Source organism: Sebastes fasciatus, chromosome 5, assembly GCF_043250625.1.
Source record: "Sebastes fasciatus isolate fSebFas1 chromosome 5, fSebFas1.pri, whole genome shotgun sequence".
In the NCBI taxonomy this organism is placed as follows: domain Eukaryota; kingdom Metazoa; phylum Chordata; class Actinopteri; order Perciformes; family Sebastidae; genus Sebastes; species Sebastes fasciatus.
Window position 1 is genome coordinate 19,504,279 of NC_133799.1, and position 19,434 is coordinate 19,523,712.

Sequence of the window (19,434 nt, forward strand, 5' to 3'; positions counted from 1 at the left end):
TGTGGAATCCTAAAATTAATATTTGTTTTCCATTTATGTCTGCCTATTATATTCCACCTCACAATAGAATTTTTTCTCTGCTTTACTGTATTATTCCCAGTTTACACTGTGCGATCCCTTCACAGTAATTGAAGGTCAGCTCTCAATTTATAATCAAAATGTATTAATCAAATTAAACCAACAGAGCAGCGGTAGGAACTGTGATTAGCAAGAGTTCTACCAACACATACTGTAACAGTTTGTAAATTGATTAATCAGTTCATATTGCCTTATCATGATTGATTAATTATAATTAATTGATATCTTTGATAGGCATTTAATAATTATAATTGAACTCTGAAAGTGTCTATAATCATCCCGGTGCCAAACTCCAGCCTCCACAGAGACAGAGACAGGCAGGCTTTCACCTCAAAAGTTGTTTTTGGTGGAGAAAACAGACATTACCCTGGCCATCACCCATCATAACAAAACATTTTCAACCGTATTCAATTCTTTGTTTTTCCATTTTCACCTTTATTACACAGTTCAGCCCAAAGAAAACAATATCATGAGAGAGAGATGATGCCACAAAAGCACTTGTGCAGAACATTACATTTACAATAATGTACATATCACCACAAGCGAACCGCTGACCGACTGCAATAATAACCCAGACTAGGACCCTGCTCTGTCTGATGGGATAGATGCTACAATTAATCCATCAGTGTTAAATCGGACAAGGCGATCTGCTCTTGACTATTACTTTGCTGGGAGGATAGGGTAATCACCGTGGGACATCAGTAAAAATGCTCTTGAGATGGATTTGTCTTCAGTGGACTTTATTATAAACTTCACGCACTGTGCACATATACACTTCAGACAGGAAGTATAGTGTCCTTTTGGGTGTGTGTGTGTGTGGTTCTGTAACCAAAGAAATAAAGACTTAAATGAATATCAATTATATATGTGAAGCATTACACACAACACTGCAGCATTACTCCACAGAATACAGAATTATGTATATAATTTCACCATATAACTAACATATATATAATAATAAACTGTTATCCTTAATACTCTTACACCGTGCTATCAATTAACATGATAAACAACTTTATAGCTAATAAAATAACATTCAATAATATGCACTATCTCTTATGAACACATGGCTATATTAGGCTTCTAAACATCACCATTTCACTCCATAACAGTACGTACAGCACCGCTACACATTGCATGAAACATAAACACCGTCGATACAGAGATAACTCTGCTAACGAGCATGGCTGACAATTATGCATCCCTTATGTAGCAACTTAAGACATATACTCAGACAGAGAAAGGAAACTTACTTCTCAATGGACGCACACAGGCTCTCACTGTCTAAAATGTCCAAACTGTAAAGTACTAATTACGCAGCTCAACTACTGTAACAGCTCACTTGACACGCAACTCTCTGGAGCAACAGAAACAAGGAGACGATTTACCTCTGCTACGGAGGATTGATTGACAGGCTACTCAGCCAATAGAAATGCACCGTAGGCGGGACTTAGCAAAAAGATAGGTAATAATATAAACCAAGGCATAGATATTCAAGCAACATAAACTGAGGTAGATAATACATGACAGGATATGAAATCTTCTTTACAATCAGTGTTTGTCATTTAGGCTTAAATATTTCTGTTGAGTGGTTCAAAACTGGTGATAAATTCAATTATTTTACATCATTTTGCACATTCTGCTGCAGACATTTTTTTTCTACATTAAACATAAATTCACATTATAATCCAGATAAATGTTTGGATCTGACATGTAACCTGTAGCTGATTGATTAGATTGTATCATGAATCCATATCCCCTTACCTAGAGCTGGGCGATAAGGAGAAAATCTCAATATATCACAATATATTTTAAAAAATACCTCTATATCGATATTGAGACGATATTATAGGGGTTGACTATTGGTGCTTTCACAAAATATTTACACAAAGAGATTTTTGATAAATAATCATCAGTAATGAGGATATAATAGAACAGCTAGAGCAGTCTGGTGAGTTCAGAAAAAAACATTTATTTTAGTGTAATGCAGCCTTTAAAACCAGGGAAAGACACGTTTGTCATATTGCAATCCAAAATCTAAGATAATATCTAGTCTCATATCACGATATCGATATATTGCCCAACCCTAACCTTACCCTTCATGTGTGGCTACTGCCAAAAACTGCAATAACAATATAAGACAAAAAGAATCAAACACATTCAGTAAAAATCTTTAGACGAGGTTAAGGGTACAGGCTGGAGCTGCCAAATGAAAATCTCAGCAGCATTAAGACGGTCACTTTTCCAATAGAAAAAAAAGTGCAATAAAGGAATGACTGAACCAACCTGACTGTGAGCACTGTGATCATTTCAGACAGATTTTTTCAGAGCTGCTGATGCGTTAAACAGAGCTGAAAGTTGGGAACAAAAAGTTAAATCCTATATTACACAACAGAACAGAATACTGCCAGTTCACCATTTTTACAACTCCAAAGAGAACATGAAAACTAACTTTATGATTTATATACAATAATGTTGATTGTCTGTATTCCAAACAAAGTTCTGCACATCTTCATAGCTTCTTCCTGTTTGTCTCGCAGGTGTTCTCAGGTCAGACTGGTTCAGGTGATGGATTTGATGGCAGTGTCTGGCAGAGGTAATCTACCGAGGAAGCGGCAGTCAGTCGGGCCAGTGCCCGAGTTGCTGGTCTCCATGGAGCTGCGGAGCACAATGCGCTGCCAGCGGTGAAGGTTGAGAAACTTTGGGCCCCAGCAGCTGGGCAACAACATGAACAGTTTCCTCAGAACAGCCTTCCTCAGCAGGATGTAGACCCAGGGGTCCAGGATCTGGTTCCATGTGGCCATTCGCACCACCATCAGGAGGCTGAGCGACGCAGGCTCGTCGTTGACTCTGATGCTCAGAATGATGATACGGATCTGGTAGAGCAGTCATAGAATAATGGAAAAAGGACAGAAACACTTTAATATCTGCAAAATAACTAAGACATATAGGCTAAACAGACAAATAAGCAATGAACTGCATCATTTAACGTATGTCTTTTATTATTTTATTCACTTATATTATAGTATTTAAGTTGTAAAATCACATAATATTTTATCAATTACTTATTTTATTGTATTTCATTTGTATAATTTTATTGTATTTTATTAAGTTTAGTTTTTACTTCACACTGTTTTACTACTATTACTGTTGTTATAGCTTTTTATTCTATATTATTACATTTTTATCATTTTATTGTCTTGCGTGCATTGGTCTTAAATGATCAAATTGTTGAATTGTTTTTGTCTTTTCTGTTGTTTTCACGCTCCACACTTGTTCTGTCTTATTTTGGGCTTGTCAGTCATCTGTGAAGCACTTTGAAATGCACTAACCTGCATGAAAGGTGCTACACAAATAAAGTTTGATTGATTGAAAGCATCCCCTGGAATTACTCTGTGTTTTTGTAAGATATGCAACTGCTTTCCAGGAATAATAATTTAGATTCAGTGTTACAAAAAAAAAGAGTGTGTTTTGAAGACTGGTGGTGTCTATCACTAAGTGTCTTCTCATGAATGAAACTTTCATTATCTTCCACAAAAATGCACAGTGATTCAATACACGAGCATTTGCCTATTTGTTATGATCCATTGATACTAAGAATAACATGTTTTTTAAAAAAAAAAAAGGAAATTTCAGCGCATTTCTTTGGTCATATTTGCAGAATTTGTAAAATATGTGATAAATATGATCAGTGTTTTGCTCTATAATTGTTGTGGATGAAGAGTGAGGCATGTACTGAGCTGATGGTGTAGACCACAGTGCACTTTTCCAGCAGCAGTAAAAGGGATGACTGGAACATGTTAGAGAGAGCACGCTGGAGAGGGAGTTTGAAATGCATGACTAGTAGATATTTTGAAGGTGTGTAGGTGTGCTCCAGAGATCTGGACAGACTGCAGTGTTTTAGGAGTTTAGAGGAAAGGTCATGAGGTAAACTATTGGAGCAATTTGAGTCATAAATGAATGGATGAGAGCTTCAGCGGCGAATAATGACAGGGATGGACAGATTGAAAATGAAAAGCAGCGGCGTAGTACGAAAACATTAAAACAAGCTTCTCTTGAGTCGTCTTTTATCACACATCTTAGATAATAAAACCTGCCAGGTTTCTGTCTCATTTCAAAAACCAATTTCTCTGCCTCTGAAAATCACTTTGTACTTAACCAATGTTCAAAACCCCATGACAGACACACTGACACGTAGGAGATGTGGTTTAAAGATCAGAGAAATTATGGTATGGTAAATGTAATAACAGATGGATAAGAAATTGAGATCAATTATTATAATAGGCTGGATTAAAGGTACGGTGTGTAGGATTTGGTGACATCTAGTGGTGTGGTGGCAGATTGTAACCAACTGAGTACCCCTCCGCTCACTCCTCCCTTTACAAGACTGCGGTAACGTGAACCGCCAAGTGCAAAACAGTGGTAACGCCGTTCCCCACGCTCATAGGCCACAATAACTCTACTTTAGGAGCAACGGAAGTCAGACGGCAGCTGGCGGTACCACGGTTTGCACTCTGCTGCTAATGTTACCTCAGTACAGGCTGGTCTCATACACTGTTCGTACGAAAAGTAATGCACTGTAATTTGTGTGTAATTCACATAATCATGAACCAGGAAATATAAAGAGCGGCGAAGGCCATGTAGGGTGGAAGTCGGGGTGGATGGGTGGGTCAAAAAATACTAGACTTTCACCCAGACTGGCATTCATGTTGAAACCAGAAGTCAACGTTGATATATTTGTAATGTAAGTTACATACTTAAGTAACACCACTTCTGGAGTTATTTTAAGCCAAACCACAATCTTTTCCTAAACCTAAATAAGTAGTTTCATTGCCTTAACCTAAGGAAGTTGTTTCCTGTGAAGACGTAATTCATAAGATATCATACGAACCGTTGCATTAGAATACGTCTCGGTGAACTACAGCGGCCTTCAGGTAACATAAAAACGCGAAAGACTCTCTCTAGAGTCATTGTATGGTTTGTCTGTTCTGGGCTACTGTAGAAACATGGCAGAGCAACATGGCGGACTCTGTGTAGAAATGAAGGGCACAGTCTAAGCTAACAAAAACACAACAATTCTTATTTTCAGGTGATTATACACTAATGAAAACATAGTTATAAATATTATATTCCATTTCTGCCAATAGAGCCCCGAAATGTTACACACTGTTTCTTTAATAAAGATTTCAAACTCATTTTCATGACACTAGGGAATGTGAGACCTTCCCATTCTTACCAGTAAGGGGCCCCAGCACACGCAGGACACCAACATGATAGCCAGCAGCTGGCAGATCATCTCTATGTGGTAGGACGTTCCTCTACAGTGATGCTTGCGGCGCAGTCTGGCCCGCAGCAGAGTGCAGCTTGTCAGTGTGTTGCACGTAATGGAGAGCAGCAGGGCCAGCAGCCCCAGCATAGAGAAGAGCAGAGGGAGGAGCATATCCAGCCAGTCTTTGGGCTCCTCCATGTGGAAGAAGCACCAGCTCCTGGAGCTCTGGATCCTGTAGGGCCTCCACAGCAACACAGGCAGCACAGCCACCAGGGCAGCAAGCAGCCAGGTGAGTCCCAGCAGTTTCTTCATGTGTTGGGAAGCTAACGCCGTGGAGTGGAAGATAGGCCTGGTGACTCCAATGCAGCGCTCCACCGCCATGGCACTCCCAAGGAACAAGGGGCTCAGGCCGAAGAACACCATGCACGCCCCGAAGACACTGCACACGATGCGGTGAGGGTCAAATGTCTCCCAATTGTTGTGGAAGCTGTAGACGAAGAGCACCAGAGAGCCGTTGACGAGGTGACCCAGCAGGTCTGTGACCACCAGGCTGCCGGCAAACAGCAGGAAAGACGCCTTGGACTTGATCCGGATGCGGTTGTAGGATTTGATGAGGATGAAGAGCGCCAGGCTGTTGGAGAAGATGCCAACAGTCATGGAGACAGCGGAGGCGGTGATAGACAGTTCCTTCTGGCTGCAGGTGTTGGTGCTGGGTCTGACCTCTGACCTGCTGCAATTTGTTTCTGAGCTCCCATTGGCTGACATGGTGGTATGGAGGACTAAACCTGCCAAAATAAAAAATAAATAAATAAATGACTAAATAAATGTGAAAAAAATTTGATTAAATGTAGCAAAAATAATATTAAAAATAAATGTAGCCATTAATTTATAGAATGTGACATAAATAGATATTTCTGTTTTAATTTGCTTCTTTATTTATTTATCTTTGTATTAGTTCCATTATTTCTTTATTTTATTTTATTTTACTTTTATTTTATTACTTTTTTTTAATAATTGATTAATTTCCCCTTTTTTAAAATATTTATTTTCATTAATTTTAAATGTATTAATTTATTCTTGCATTTATTTTTATTTAATTTATATTTATTTAAAAAAATATTAAAAATAAATAAATACATAAATAAATAAAAGGGAAACTTAAACAGAAGAGTAAATAAATAAGGGAATTAATACAACAATAAATAAATAAAGAAGCATATTAAAACAGAAATATCAATTTATGTCATATTTTATCAATTCTTCTTCAATCAATTCTCATCAATTAATGGCTACATTTATTTTGTTTTATTATTTTTGCTACATTTAATGAATAAATATTTGAATGAATGAATGTTTATTTATTTATCAAGTATTTATTGATTGATTGATTTTTTAATTTTGGCAGGTTCTGTCCTCCATATAGTGGACATGTAATCTGAAGGAGAGGATAAATGGTAAATGAGATGCATAATTAATTTGTACCAACATTTTGGGAATTGAACTTAAAACCAAAAAAATGTCTTTTAGTTTGATGAGAGATCACTTCAACCATAGTTTCTTTGATTTGTAACAGATTTTCAGCTTTATAATAACATGTTTATAATATCTTACTAACTTACTATGACTGACTATAGGTGATACTTTCATCTCAATATGAAAAATGTCACATAAGCCAATACAAATCGAGCTCACTTCCTTACCTCAGGTTTGATCTTCTCTCATAAAAAACTCGCCATAAGTCGACAGTCTCTCCACTCTCTGTGTCTTTTAAGGTAGCCAATAAAGAAAAACGATGTGTAATCAGTCCGGCAGTAAATGCCATTGAAGGGTTCTCCTCAATAAACCAGTCGAGGTGGAGATCTGAGCAACTTGTTCCCTCTGCTCTCTGCTGGTGCCAATAGTCAGTCAGTGAAGGCAGGACGAGCTTCAGTGTGCTGGTGTCACTTCAAAAACACACGTGTTGCATTCTGCAGAAAAAAACAGCTCGTTTGTTTAGTGTCGACAGTGGAAAGGCATGACAACGAAAATAACTGATAACATGTTATGTGTGCCAAAATACGCACGTCATTAATCCTAATTACGCATGACTGTGTTTGAATGGAATTCATCCAAAAGTCTCTATTTTCTTGAGAGCAACACATTCTGTACTTTTTGTATTACATAATAGGCTCTCTATAATTTCACATACAGTACACTGTAAAAAAAAAAACATTTTTTCTACAGTTTTTTTCAAGAAATTTTAAATTTTTTGTCTGTATTTCAAAATGACAGAATTTTTTTTTTAAATTACATGTTTCATTTTTAAGTTATATGTAAATGGTCTTAGATTTACAGTATTTTTTGTAATCACAATCGTAACTATATGTATTTAAGCTTTTCTTGATCATTTTTAAAGTCTGTTTTTTAGAGGTTTATGACTCTATTTTAACAATTCATTTATGTTAGAAGAAAAGGATTTCATGGAATTCTAAAAATATTTCTTGTAAAAATACAGATTTTTTTGCAAAACTTCTGAGTTAATGTAAATTTGGGCTTTTGCCACATACAATTACATGTTTCATTTGTGATTTATATGTAAATGATCTTAGATTTACGGTGTATGACTATTCTAAAGTAAAATATTTCTTGTAAAATTACAGTAATAAAGGCTAATTATATAAAGATAATTACTGTTTTGTTTTTTTACAGTTTATTTATGTTAATTAACAGACAGTGTTTTTCCGTTTTTTAACAGACATTTTCGTTATTTTTCTCTTTTTTTACAGTGTATGTCCAAATGAAACTCCACTGTCTGCAGGTTGTTGGATCATGCTGCTGCTGCTTGTGTCTGCATGGCAGAAACAGGTTGTCAATAACTTCCCATGATGTCCTGATAAAAGTACAGACAGCATGAACTCACCTGCTGGGTACTGCAGTATTATATGCTGTGCTTTATATGCTGAACAAAAGATTACAAGTTTGTTATTTTGTCCAAAAAGAACAGCAAATCTCACAATGAATCATGTAAAAAAGAAAAGTACCAAGTGTTATCACTACTCTACTGTAAGATGCCTTTTTTCTTTTCGTTTTTAAAATTTCATATCAATCATTTGTTCTATCTCCTCCTGGATATTTCATTTTGCAGCAATCTTTTAAAATAGAGAATCAGTGGGGAAGAATATGCCAATTTTCCAACATTCATTATCCAATGCAAAACTTTTGATGTCAAAATATTACCAGAACAAATAAATAGGTTTTCCAGTTCTGAGGATGTAACAGACTGAACCAGTGAGAGGACAACATGTCTTGTACTGGACTGGATTGGACAGAGTGCTGGGCTTCAGTTCCAAGTAATATCCTTTTATTCAGCCTTTGAGTCACACCTTTCTTCTTTTTTATATCATACTGTACAGCAGCCATTAGATCCAACCATTGTAGATGGGGACAGACATGCTTCGCTTTAATAATAGATGCTGTTTGTTTTTTGGGGGGTTTTGTGCACTCCCTCATCATCAACTCTGTTCCTTTGAATTCTGAGTGATGAAGAAAGAGCTCCCAATGGAAACTGTGATGTGGAGGTTGCTTTTTGTAGATCAGTAGGTGCTACAGTCTTACAGAAATACTGAATTATTACAGCCGTGTCTGTCTTCAGTTAGAAATGTCATATTGTGTATAATAATTAACACTACATGCAGTATTTCCTCTTACTGTTTTAGTTTAATTTATCAATTCATGTCATTTTAAACTATTAAGGCTTTTTAATCTCACTGCCACCATGAAATCAGCAATCTCGTTTTCCAGGGAGAGCTGGGTAGACGTGGACTCAAACTGACAAGAAGCGACTTCACAAAATACGATAAAAGTCACATATGAGGAAAGCAAAGTGCTCCAAAAAGTGAAAAGGGGTCAATGGCCTAACAAAAGATCCCCTAAAATAAACTCAGCACAGAGAGTTCTTCACGGAGTCTGACCAGCAGAGAGCAAATTATCGACTTCCGTAAGAGCAGTTTATGACGTGTTTGAGAGGAGTGCACGTAATTCTGACACACGTACCGAATGGACTTAAAATATAACCCTTGAATAGAGTCATGAGTGGACACTCCATCTGAGCAGAGAAAATACAGCAATGACTTAGAGATCTCTGACAATAATTAGTATACATAACAACAGAACATCTTCTTAAAAGAGTAGTCAGATTTAGCACTGCGTTCCTGTAACATTGTCGGACTCACAAGGGACAACAAAATCTAAAAATTATCAAAATCGATGCAGCAGAATCAGAGATATCATCTGTTTTATTCCACGCATCTTCTTCCTTGTCAAAACCTGGCGCCTACATTACCCACAATGCAACCTGACCCCTGACGATTTGGTTGGAGATTCAGGTGTGTTATGCTAGTAGCAGCTAATGTAACCTCGGGCCTCTAAACTCAAGCAGAGATGAGGAGCGGGCTACAGAGATCTGGTAAACTCACTTCTCTCCAACCTCACACTCACACACGCTGACTTGAGTGACATCATTTGAGGCAATTTATCAGATTTCACAGAGCTCCCTCTGGAGTCACGAAATGGCATCTCCCCAAGACCTGTAAACAGACTTTGATGTGATATAAAGATGGACGACATGACAGCCCCCCCAAAGTGAAGCCAAAACATCTGGTTCGCCCCCTGGTGGCTGGCTGCAGTATAGGTCATAAGTCCCGCCCCCTCCATGTTAGCAGATGGGACATGAGCCAAACAAAAAAGTCAAAGTACACGTCAAATAATTTTTTTTCCAAAGATGGTTTCTGTCATTTTAGGAAGTTCTTATGATCTGCTGATTTACAGACTTCTCAACCATTTTGTCCCTACCTCCACCACATTTGACAACCTTTAGTCTTCTTTAATAAACACCTTTCATTTTGCACTTCGCTTTGACTCTGTCTAATCTTTGGTTGTTGTTCAGTTATTGTTCCACCTAGTGGACGTAACACCAATGTAAGTCTATGGGAAAGTCTTCCTGGGGGCTTGGTAAAACCGAGTTCCCCTTTAGGTTAAATAAACCATTTAACAACCCATTGGATCATGTGAAAAAGCACATGATGTCACAAAGCTAAAAATACATGGTTTTCCCCAAAAACAGTAACAAATATGCAGATTGCTGAAAAGTCCCAAATCCTCCAAACTTGTACGTCTTTGAGAGCCTCGATGACTCTTCTTCCTTCACACCACTGGGCCTGTGACACCTCCAGAAAGGTCAACATTAACATCCATCATCTCTAACAGTACTCTAAATATATTATATTATATTCTGCCTTCTCACCTCTTTCCTTCAGTCTTCCTTCCGTGCTGCATCTTCCTCTGGCTCGGTGTGTGGGAGAGTATTTAGTTTTATTTTGTATTGGCTGCTCACATTGCCCACTCTATATGAGTTTTCATTTGTCCCCAAACTCAATTTAATTCTGGAGTTTCTTACAAAACATAACCATCTGTTTGCAGTAGTTGTTTAAGCACGTAGTTACAGCACTTGGAGAGAAGCAGACAGGATGCGTCAGAGTGATCATTTGTCTGAGCAGAGAGGAAGTTTGAGCTTTTCAGGTGATGATTGTGTGATTACTTTTGACGAGGAAGCCGAGTCGCCTTCATGCATTTCAGAGCATCATTATTTCCTTAAGTTTCCCAAGCGAGTGCAGTGGCAGACCCACTAAAGTTTATCGCGCCTCCAGACTCCGGGGTCAGCACATTGATTGATATCGTTTCCATGACGTCAGCTCAGCGCCTGGAAAATCTTAACAAAACAGTTCCTGAGTATTCGCCACGGTGCCAGGCAACTGAGTCAGACAACCTCTGGGTCGGCTAAAAGCAAATATCTCTTCATCAACAACTTTAAACCAAATTTAGACGTATCCTAGCAATAATTATCATTATGAAACTCATTTGAACTGAGATTAATCAACCTTTGAAAGTGTTTAATTATGTTGCTGTCACAGTCATTTGTTTCCTCTTTTCTAAATTATTTCCACCTCAGTGCTGCTTTGTATTAGTGTGATTTCCACCCATCATTGCCCTGGAGTATTAATATCAAACATCCCAATTATTGCAGCGCCCTGAAGGACTTTAATGTGTCATCATGTCTGAAGTCTTGAAGAACCACTGATTTATTTCCACTCTTAAAAACTTTATTTCCTCTCTTTGCTCGACAGAAGTTGTGTTAAATGTCCCCTTCACTCTCCGTTGCTCTTTCCTTTCAGCAATTACAGCTAAGTGGAAAGAAGAGTGAGGATGAGTGTCGATCTAACAGTCAGACTGCAGATGAGAATATGTGACAAGAAGGGAAAAATTGTATATTCTTATTCCTCTATGTGTTTCATAAATGTGTGAATATTGGTACAAAGAAATAATGCAGTGTTTGGAAATATGTAAGAATTTGATGTATTATGTTGCTTATTTTTGCTAATGAGCTTACTAATCAACCTCTACTGCTTCTATAGTTACTAAATACTTTAACCATTTTCTGCCAAAATATATTCTTTGAACCATTACTCAAATTGGGATTTAGCCTTTTACATTCTTGTACTTTCCTTTTTGTAGTGTAATCAAAATGCCATTATTTTTCATCAAGTAAAAGTAGGCATAGATATGAGCATGTGTTCAATTAAAACAGCCTGATATCCCATTATTTTGGATGATCTCTCACTGCATTATTTCATGTATTAACAGAAAATCAAAACAAAGAAAAACTTGAAAATTTCAAACAAATTAATTTCTAAAAATTCTGTTCTATTTCTTTGTCCCTCAGTGGATGATTTGAATTAAAGGCAGGGGATTAATAAATCAAACACTCTGACAAAAACAAAGAGTGAAATATCCGTTAACTGTGGCTGTCGCCAGGACTGTAATAAACCCGTCCAATCACTTCTTTCGGCCCGGATGTAATGACTGGACGGACACATCTCTGTGTTTTGCAAATAATTTTAGAGCTGAAGTTAATGTCACCTTGTGATGAAGTGATGTAAACCAGCAAATTAAATAAAATAAAAATTGTTGTTAATGTCAACAATCGCCCATATACTCCAAAGGGATTAAGTTTACATGGAGGCAGTGGAGATGCTGCTGTATTTTCATTAAATCTTAGTTATCGAACACAAGTATTTGAAGGTCTGGATGACCTCAACACCAACATGAATACTTGTGATTTAATGCCATTTTTTATGAAAAGCTGCACATTTTTTGTGAACAACTGTTTATTAGTTTATTAGTTCATGTTGACAGAAAAAGAACATGTATACGTATACAGATGTACTTCCACAACTTGATTGATTGTCATTTTGAATACTAATTTCTTTATTTGTGGCATGCTGAATATAAGAAATACAGTATAAACTGTATGAGGTCTCCTTTAACAGCAGCTTCACTACTTCCATGTAAAAAATGTATCTTTTCATAAATTTTAGACATCTACTAAAAGAGTCCAGGAAGGAAAAACGCTTTTCTTATTCATTAACGATGACTTGATTTATTTTAAGTCTGTAAGTGAGTGGCTGAAACCTGCTTCTGAGCTTTCTCATGCACCCACAAATGATCACTAATTATCCGACAAGGTGACTCTTGATGAAATCTTCTCCCAGGTGACATTACACCTTCAAGGGTGGTGTCATACAGCTGCTGTAATGACAGGCATTGCTTGGTCACAATGCAAGGAAAGCACAGGCATGAGCAAGCAATCACATTCTTTTGTTGGCTGCATCAAATGGGGCTGTTGTAATAGACTGCCTGCCTCAGTGGGGTTCAGATGGAGCCGGGAGTAGATTGAGCGAGATGGGAATATTACCCATAATGCAGGCTTTTTTGCCGGCGGCTCCGTCGCTTCCTCCTTGGCGTCTCTGTCTCATCACAAAAACACCCCTGTGCAAAGATTCACAGGTATCAACTATACTCGTCCTCCTCTGCTCGCGCTCATCTTGTACCTCACGTCAGTTGTTCTTTCTGTCTCTCACCCTGACCAAACATTTGGAAATTGTTGATGGAGCAGAGTTGGTGCCATATGTGAGGTGATCGCAAAATGTGTCAAAGGTATTTATTAAGCCAAGAAGGGACAAACGGTCAGTCGGTCCAGAGGAAGAGAAAATCCTCAGCAACGCAGGTTGGATTAGCGTCATTGTGCCGCCGTCTCTTTGCTAATATCTCACATTTCCCTTATGTTCAGACACAAATTTGATCCTAAAAGGTCACCACAGATTTCCCCCAGATGACGAATTGGCACGTCATCACAACAGACGTCAATGAAACTAAAGGGTTTTTATTAGTGTGTGTAATTAATGTATAATCCTGGAGAGACTGAACCTATGAGATCCAGACCAATATGAAGGCATGAAGCTCGGGTAGAGACTGCAGCAGAGCTGTAAAGCCCAGATTAGTGGTGACATCAATTTTTCTGTGATTGAAGCAGGTAGGGATTTGTGGTTAGAGATTCAATAAAGGGATCAGTGTACTTCTCATAACTGCTGATATTGTATATCTTCTAACTAACTAACTATTTTGTTGATTCTGGTCTACTAGAAGTGTAACTGCTGGTAATCTGGTTTCTCAACTGATGATGTTATTCAGGAACAAGACAAAGCTTCTCTCCCTCGCTAATTCAATCACCCGTGTCTCGTTAATTCCACCACCCATGCCTCACTAACTCAATTACCTGTGCATGGACCTATATAGGCGTGTCTCAGTTCCCACGACTCCCCCGCAAACCCTGTTCCCAACCCAATCTCTCTCAGCAGAGTGGCATGGTTGATCAGCAGTTGGCGCTGTCTCCTCACAACAAGAACGTCCTAGATTTTTACCCGGGGGGGATGATGAAGCACGAAGCTCATCGAGGCGGACCCCCACTCTGAGTCTCGACCCCCGGGTTCCAGACGCTCCAGCCACACCACAACCCCGTTCAGCCTCATTCATCACCATGTGATCGACCCCCTTTTCAACCCTCTCCTCGACCCCCAACATCCCACCGTACGACCCTTATGATCAACCTTTAGCTCCCGTTCATCCTCTGTAAACTGTCCCCTTTTCATACTTCTCCTAGACCCCCAACATCCCACCAAACACGATCACCCAATCTTCCCACCGAACTTGGCTCTTATGACCAACCTTTCCCCACATTCTCCAGCCAATCCAAATAAAACTACTTTTGTAATGTAGGGTACTAATGGCGTGGTCTTTGTTAAGGAACTAAACCTTCAACATCAAGTCAGGGCTATCCCATCAATTATCACCTTGTTATCCTGTTGTTGATACAGTTTATATTTGAGATGAGCCAGACGTCTGTGTTAACAACACTAAGAGTCTACAGTCTTCATGCTCGCAGCTCTATGAGCCTGTACATACAGTATGCACAGCGGTGCTTTGAGCAAAATGCTAACTATGCTCACAATGTCAACACTCACATGCTGATATTTAGCAGGTATAAAATGTACCATGTTTACGGTCTCTTTAGTTTAGCATGTAAGCATGCAAACATTATAGCACAGAACACAAAGTACCTCTGAGGTTGATGGGGAGCGTATCTATGTTCCCATGGTTCTATGTTCTCCAGCTCAATATCCTCTTAATGTGACACATTATGAAGACATTTCACTGGGTTTTATGTGCTCAGCAGTTATTTTTTCCTGAGGTCAAATGTTCAATGCATGTTTCCCTATGTCAGCATGTAGAAATCACCCACCTAGCTGATAGCCTCATTGAAAACTACGCACTCAAATTTGCAGACAGACAGTTTTCTTGACCTTAAACATTTATATCTCCACAGCTCAATGGATTTTTACCATCACTGAAACATCCATCTCTCTTCGTTCTTTTGCAATTTGAACTGCAAAGATACCAATCTTTTACAATGATGACCCTGGGAACACAGGGATCACCCCGGCTGATGGGAATATCGTTCGTTTTGCAAGTATTGGATTTTGACTTCACTCAACTTTGATTGTTAGATTTCTCTGAAATGTGTCATGCATCATAAGTTGTACTCTATTTCACCTAACAAAATCAACCAAAGTATCATACTGGTGAGAAGCCTGAGGGTCACCAAAGTTATAACAATTCATCCTCTGGGAACATGAATATCAATCGAAAGTCAATCTATCCAATAGTTGAGACATTTAACTGAAAACCACAAATGTCAACCTTGTGGTGGCGTTAAAGGAAAAGTCAGAGGTTCACCAAAGTTGGTAGGATTCCTTATCTGGGGACCATGAATGTTTGTACAGAAGGTCATGTCAATCCATGTATTTGTCTCAGCTCACCAGAAGAAAGACTGGGAGGCATGTGGGAGCTTTAGGTTCAAATAAGACAAACGAAGATTTTTTTTTCCCAACTCACAATGGCCTGCAATAGTTATTGTACTAGTCTTTGTGTCATTTTCCTTTGTTTACCTTTAATAGGGCTTGCACTGAGTCTGCAAACTTGATGTAACAACCACATTATCAGGTGGAAACAGAGCTCTGCGCAGAATGACTCCGATATCTGTGAGGAGCTTGAACATTAAGCTGACAGGACTGTCAGGTTCAGCGCTCACAGAGCCCATAATGACCCTCGGAGAAAAACAAACATGCTGTTCCATCGAGAGGCGTACAGCTGTTATTAGTGAGGGACATCACACCTCACACTGTTACCCCCGGACTAAAGAGAGTGGAGGCACATCTGATCACTTACCTAAATGAGCACTACAAACCTTTTGTTCTGCAGAAAAACCTGAACCGAGTAGCTCTTTGACACCAGAGTAAAGGAAGAAAGTCTTTGTTATTGTGTCTCCATCTGCTGGGTTCAACGTGAAAAGATCTATAACATTTTATTGTACAATTCCTTTAGCTTTACAGACACATAAAACATGAATAGACTATAATCTGTGATTCATAGATCTGACAAAGAGGTATTTACACACATATTTAAGTATATTTTACATTATGACTGTGAGTTCTTTAACTCGCTTTCCACAACTTCTAGGCTACTATATGCCCTTAAACATTACAGAAGTAACATTATCTCAAGTTGTGTACTATACATGCAACACAGTTCACATTGACCTATGCAGAAGTCTTTAAGGTGTACACAAAATAAGTCAGACAAAATGCGTGTCAGGTATGAATACATTCAAATAGGTTTTATTTTGGTGGCAAGGCCATTTTCTATTGCTCCCTATAATAATAATAATAATTTAAAGCCAGACGAAAATGGTTCAAATGACGCAGTATGAATTCAGATGACAGCAATCATGGTGAAGTTTAGCTTCCAGCTCATTCCAGAGCTCTTCATAATGGAAATTTATGCAAAAGACAAAAGGAGAGCAGGTATGCTGATATTGAAAATGATTTCACCAAGGCAGAGGCCATAAACTGAAATGAATTTGCTTAAAGAACTGAGGGGTTGACATTTATAGCAATGGAAATAAGGCAATCAAATGGGATGTGTTATTACTTCCATCAGTAAACACTCCAAGCTACTTCCACTGAAAATAAAACAATTGGCAAATGGTCAAAACACATTGCTTTTCTGTTTTATTCTGAGGGGATGTTATACAGTAGAAAGACTTGTTTAAACTACCACTTGGAGACATTTTTTAATCCTACAGCTAAGGCTTTTAAAGGCAGGGTCGGTGTTCTTGAGAAACTAGCAAGAGTACACTAGAGTTTCTTTTTAAATGATTCAACTGAAAAAAACAAAACCCAGCCCAGTGTTGCCAACTCTTTTCCAATGAAAGTAGCAGCAGTAGCTCCAAAACTCACTAAATCTATGAGAAACTCGCCAAGTCAGCAACACTGACAGTCTGTCGCTTCAGGCCTCCTTCCACTCCCCCACAATTATCATTATGAACATAAACAACGAACATGGCTATTGTTAGTTCTCACACCTGTCAAACTAGCAGCTTGTGGAAGACTCAGGTGCCTGCGCAATGAGTGTGCGCAGGCTGGTAGGTAGACAGGCAGGTAGCCTGTCCAATCATTACCTTCGGGCCGAATGAAATCTCCCCTGACATGTCATGTCCTTCCTCCATCAACTGTTAAATAAAGGTGAACATTTTTTCTCAAAATAAAGTTTATAGCATCAGGACAAAAATGTGCATGTGTAAAAATCTAAATTACACATATATGCTACTGTAGCTGTGGTGCAACAGCAATGCAAACAATAGGACAAGATACAACAAGTGAGACAACATCACTCAATTATTCATCCCAATTTGAATCCAAAATAACTGTTGTATTTTCTTGCATTGTGTGTGTGTAATCAACAAGAAAATCAAAACTTAGAAAACAACTGCTCATTTAACCTTTATTGTTTTATATTTTTATTTTTAAACACAAAGCAAATTAATATAAAGTGCGTGTGTCATGAAACTAAACACAAAGTTTACAAAATTCACATTGTAAACCTGGTGAAAAAGAGAAACATGATTTAAGCTGTAGTCATTTACATCTAACAGTGGGGTTTAATTGCATGTAATTAAATGGTTGTAACAAGCATTACTTGCTGTTGACACTGTAGTTAAGTGATTTTAAAATGGTCATATGAATGATAAAACATCATCTTTATTCACCTTCTGAACACACATAAAGAAAGCAGCAACACTATGAAGCCCTCAAGGCCAAAAGAAAAGACAGAAATCTCTTCTTTAATGTGATTTCATTTGAACTTATTACACTATTATACATTATTAAACTGCTGCACCTCTACCTTATGTTACACATCTACATGACTAATTTATCAAATCAGTGGTTCTACTGTAGGTTGAGGAGCCTGAAGAGAAGATGTGAAGACACACAAGGCCACCAGGTGTCAGTGCAGACTCATAACACACAGTTCTTTATTTCATTTTTTAAAAAAGGTTTAAAGTTTAACTAGTTGTTTTACTGGATTCTGGCTATATAAAGACTTTGTAAAAGTTTTAGATGACTTGGTGAAATGTATAAATCAGAGAGAGTTCATTCGTGAATTCTTATCTCTTAAACATGATGGTATTTTGCAGGCTCGCTGAAAAAACTCCATGATGCTTTACAGGCTGCTATCATGAACAGGCAGCTTCACACACTGTGCTTATCAACAGCAGGTATGTGGAGGTTACCATATGTGTGTGTGTGTGATATGTATCACAATCAAAACTGCTGCTGAGGAAATGAAAGTGTGAGTTTTACAGGGGTAGTCACAACCAAACACACACATAGGGACGTGTAGGAGTAATAAACAAAAGACTGGATCATTGGTAATGGAAATTGAGAAAATTGGGCTTTAGGTCGAGATTTATTCTTGAAAGAAAATACACTGTTTACTGTTGTAAACCTGCATTAAAACTTCACTGTCTGCAAGCCAAAGATAGTTTGATGAGAGTTGCATTAATACTGCACCAGTAAATCATATCTTATAATATCACATTGTGCTGTTCAGAACCACTTTTTATTGTTTTTGTCATAATGTAAAATGCTGAATTCGTTTTGTCTTGTATTAAAGCTGAAGTAGGCGAGATTGAAGCAAATGTGATCAAAAAAGTTATTTTTATAAAACGGTCGCTATATCGTGACAGTAGTACATGAAACAGGTAACTTGAAAAAAATAATTTGCTTCTGTGTCCTCCGTTGCTCCTAACGGCATCTGCAAGATTTCCCAGACCGGAGGAAAACAAGCAGTAAGAGCTGATCTGACAGCCAGCTGTCAATCCCTCGCAAAGTCGTGCTGGTCAAATATGAATCAATATTATGTTACGTTAATGCCTATTTCTCGCCTCAAATGTTTTCAGAATCACCTTGTAGTGCACTGTTTAGCTGTAAAATGAGAAAGTTTGTGACGCGGCGCCATTGTGAAATCTGGTGAAGGAACGCCAAGTTCCGGTCACATGACCGGAACACAGCTAAAGGAACGTTCTCTCTCTGAAATGATCTGTGTTTGGTCAAAGTCTCCCATCACGGGCTAGATTTTCTAAAGCCTGAAAACAGAGCCATGAGGAGGTGCAGAAGTCTAATTTTCTCTCAGAACACTTAAATTACAATATGCTGAAAGGTTATTATGGGACTTTTGCCCAATGATGCCAAAAATATACTGCCTACTGCTACTTTAATTGCTGCTGGAAAATCATTAACAGTGATCTGGCAAGT

At 38.2% G+C, this 19,434-nt stretch overlaps 2 protein-coding genes across 2 annotated transcripts in view; both read right to left on the minus strand.

Annotated features, from left to right (window-relative positions):
• Window positions 1-19,434, minus strand: part of btf3l4 (basic transcription factor 3-like 4) — a 61,526-nt gene that overhangs the window by 5,625 nt on the left and 36,467 nt on the right. The window lies entirely within an intron of this gene.
• ptgfr (prostaglandin F receptor (FP)) lies at window positions 1,461-7,329 on the minus strand. Its single transcript, XM_074635573.1, has 3 exons — window positions 7,048-7,329; window positions 5,315-6,132; window positions 1,461-2,954 (listed from the first exon to the last, which is right to left on the minus strand). Exons 2-3 carry the CDS (start codon window positions 6,110-6,112, stop codon window positions 2,640-2,642), a joined length of 1,113 nt encoding a protein of 370 aa, XP_074491674.1. The 5' UTR covers window positions 6,113-6,132; window positions 7,048-7,329; the 3' UTR covers window positions 1,461-2,639.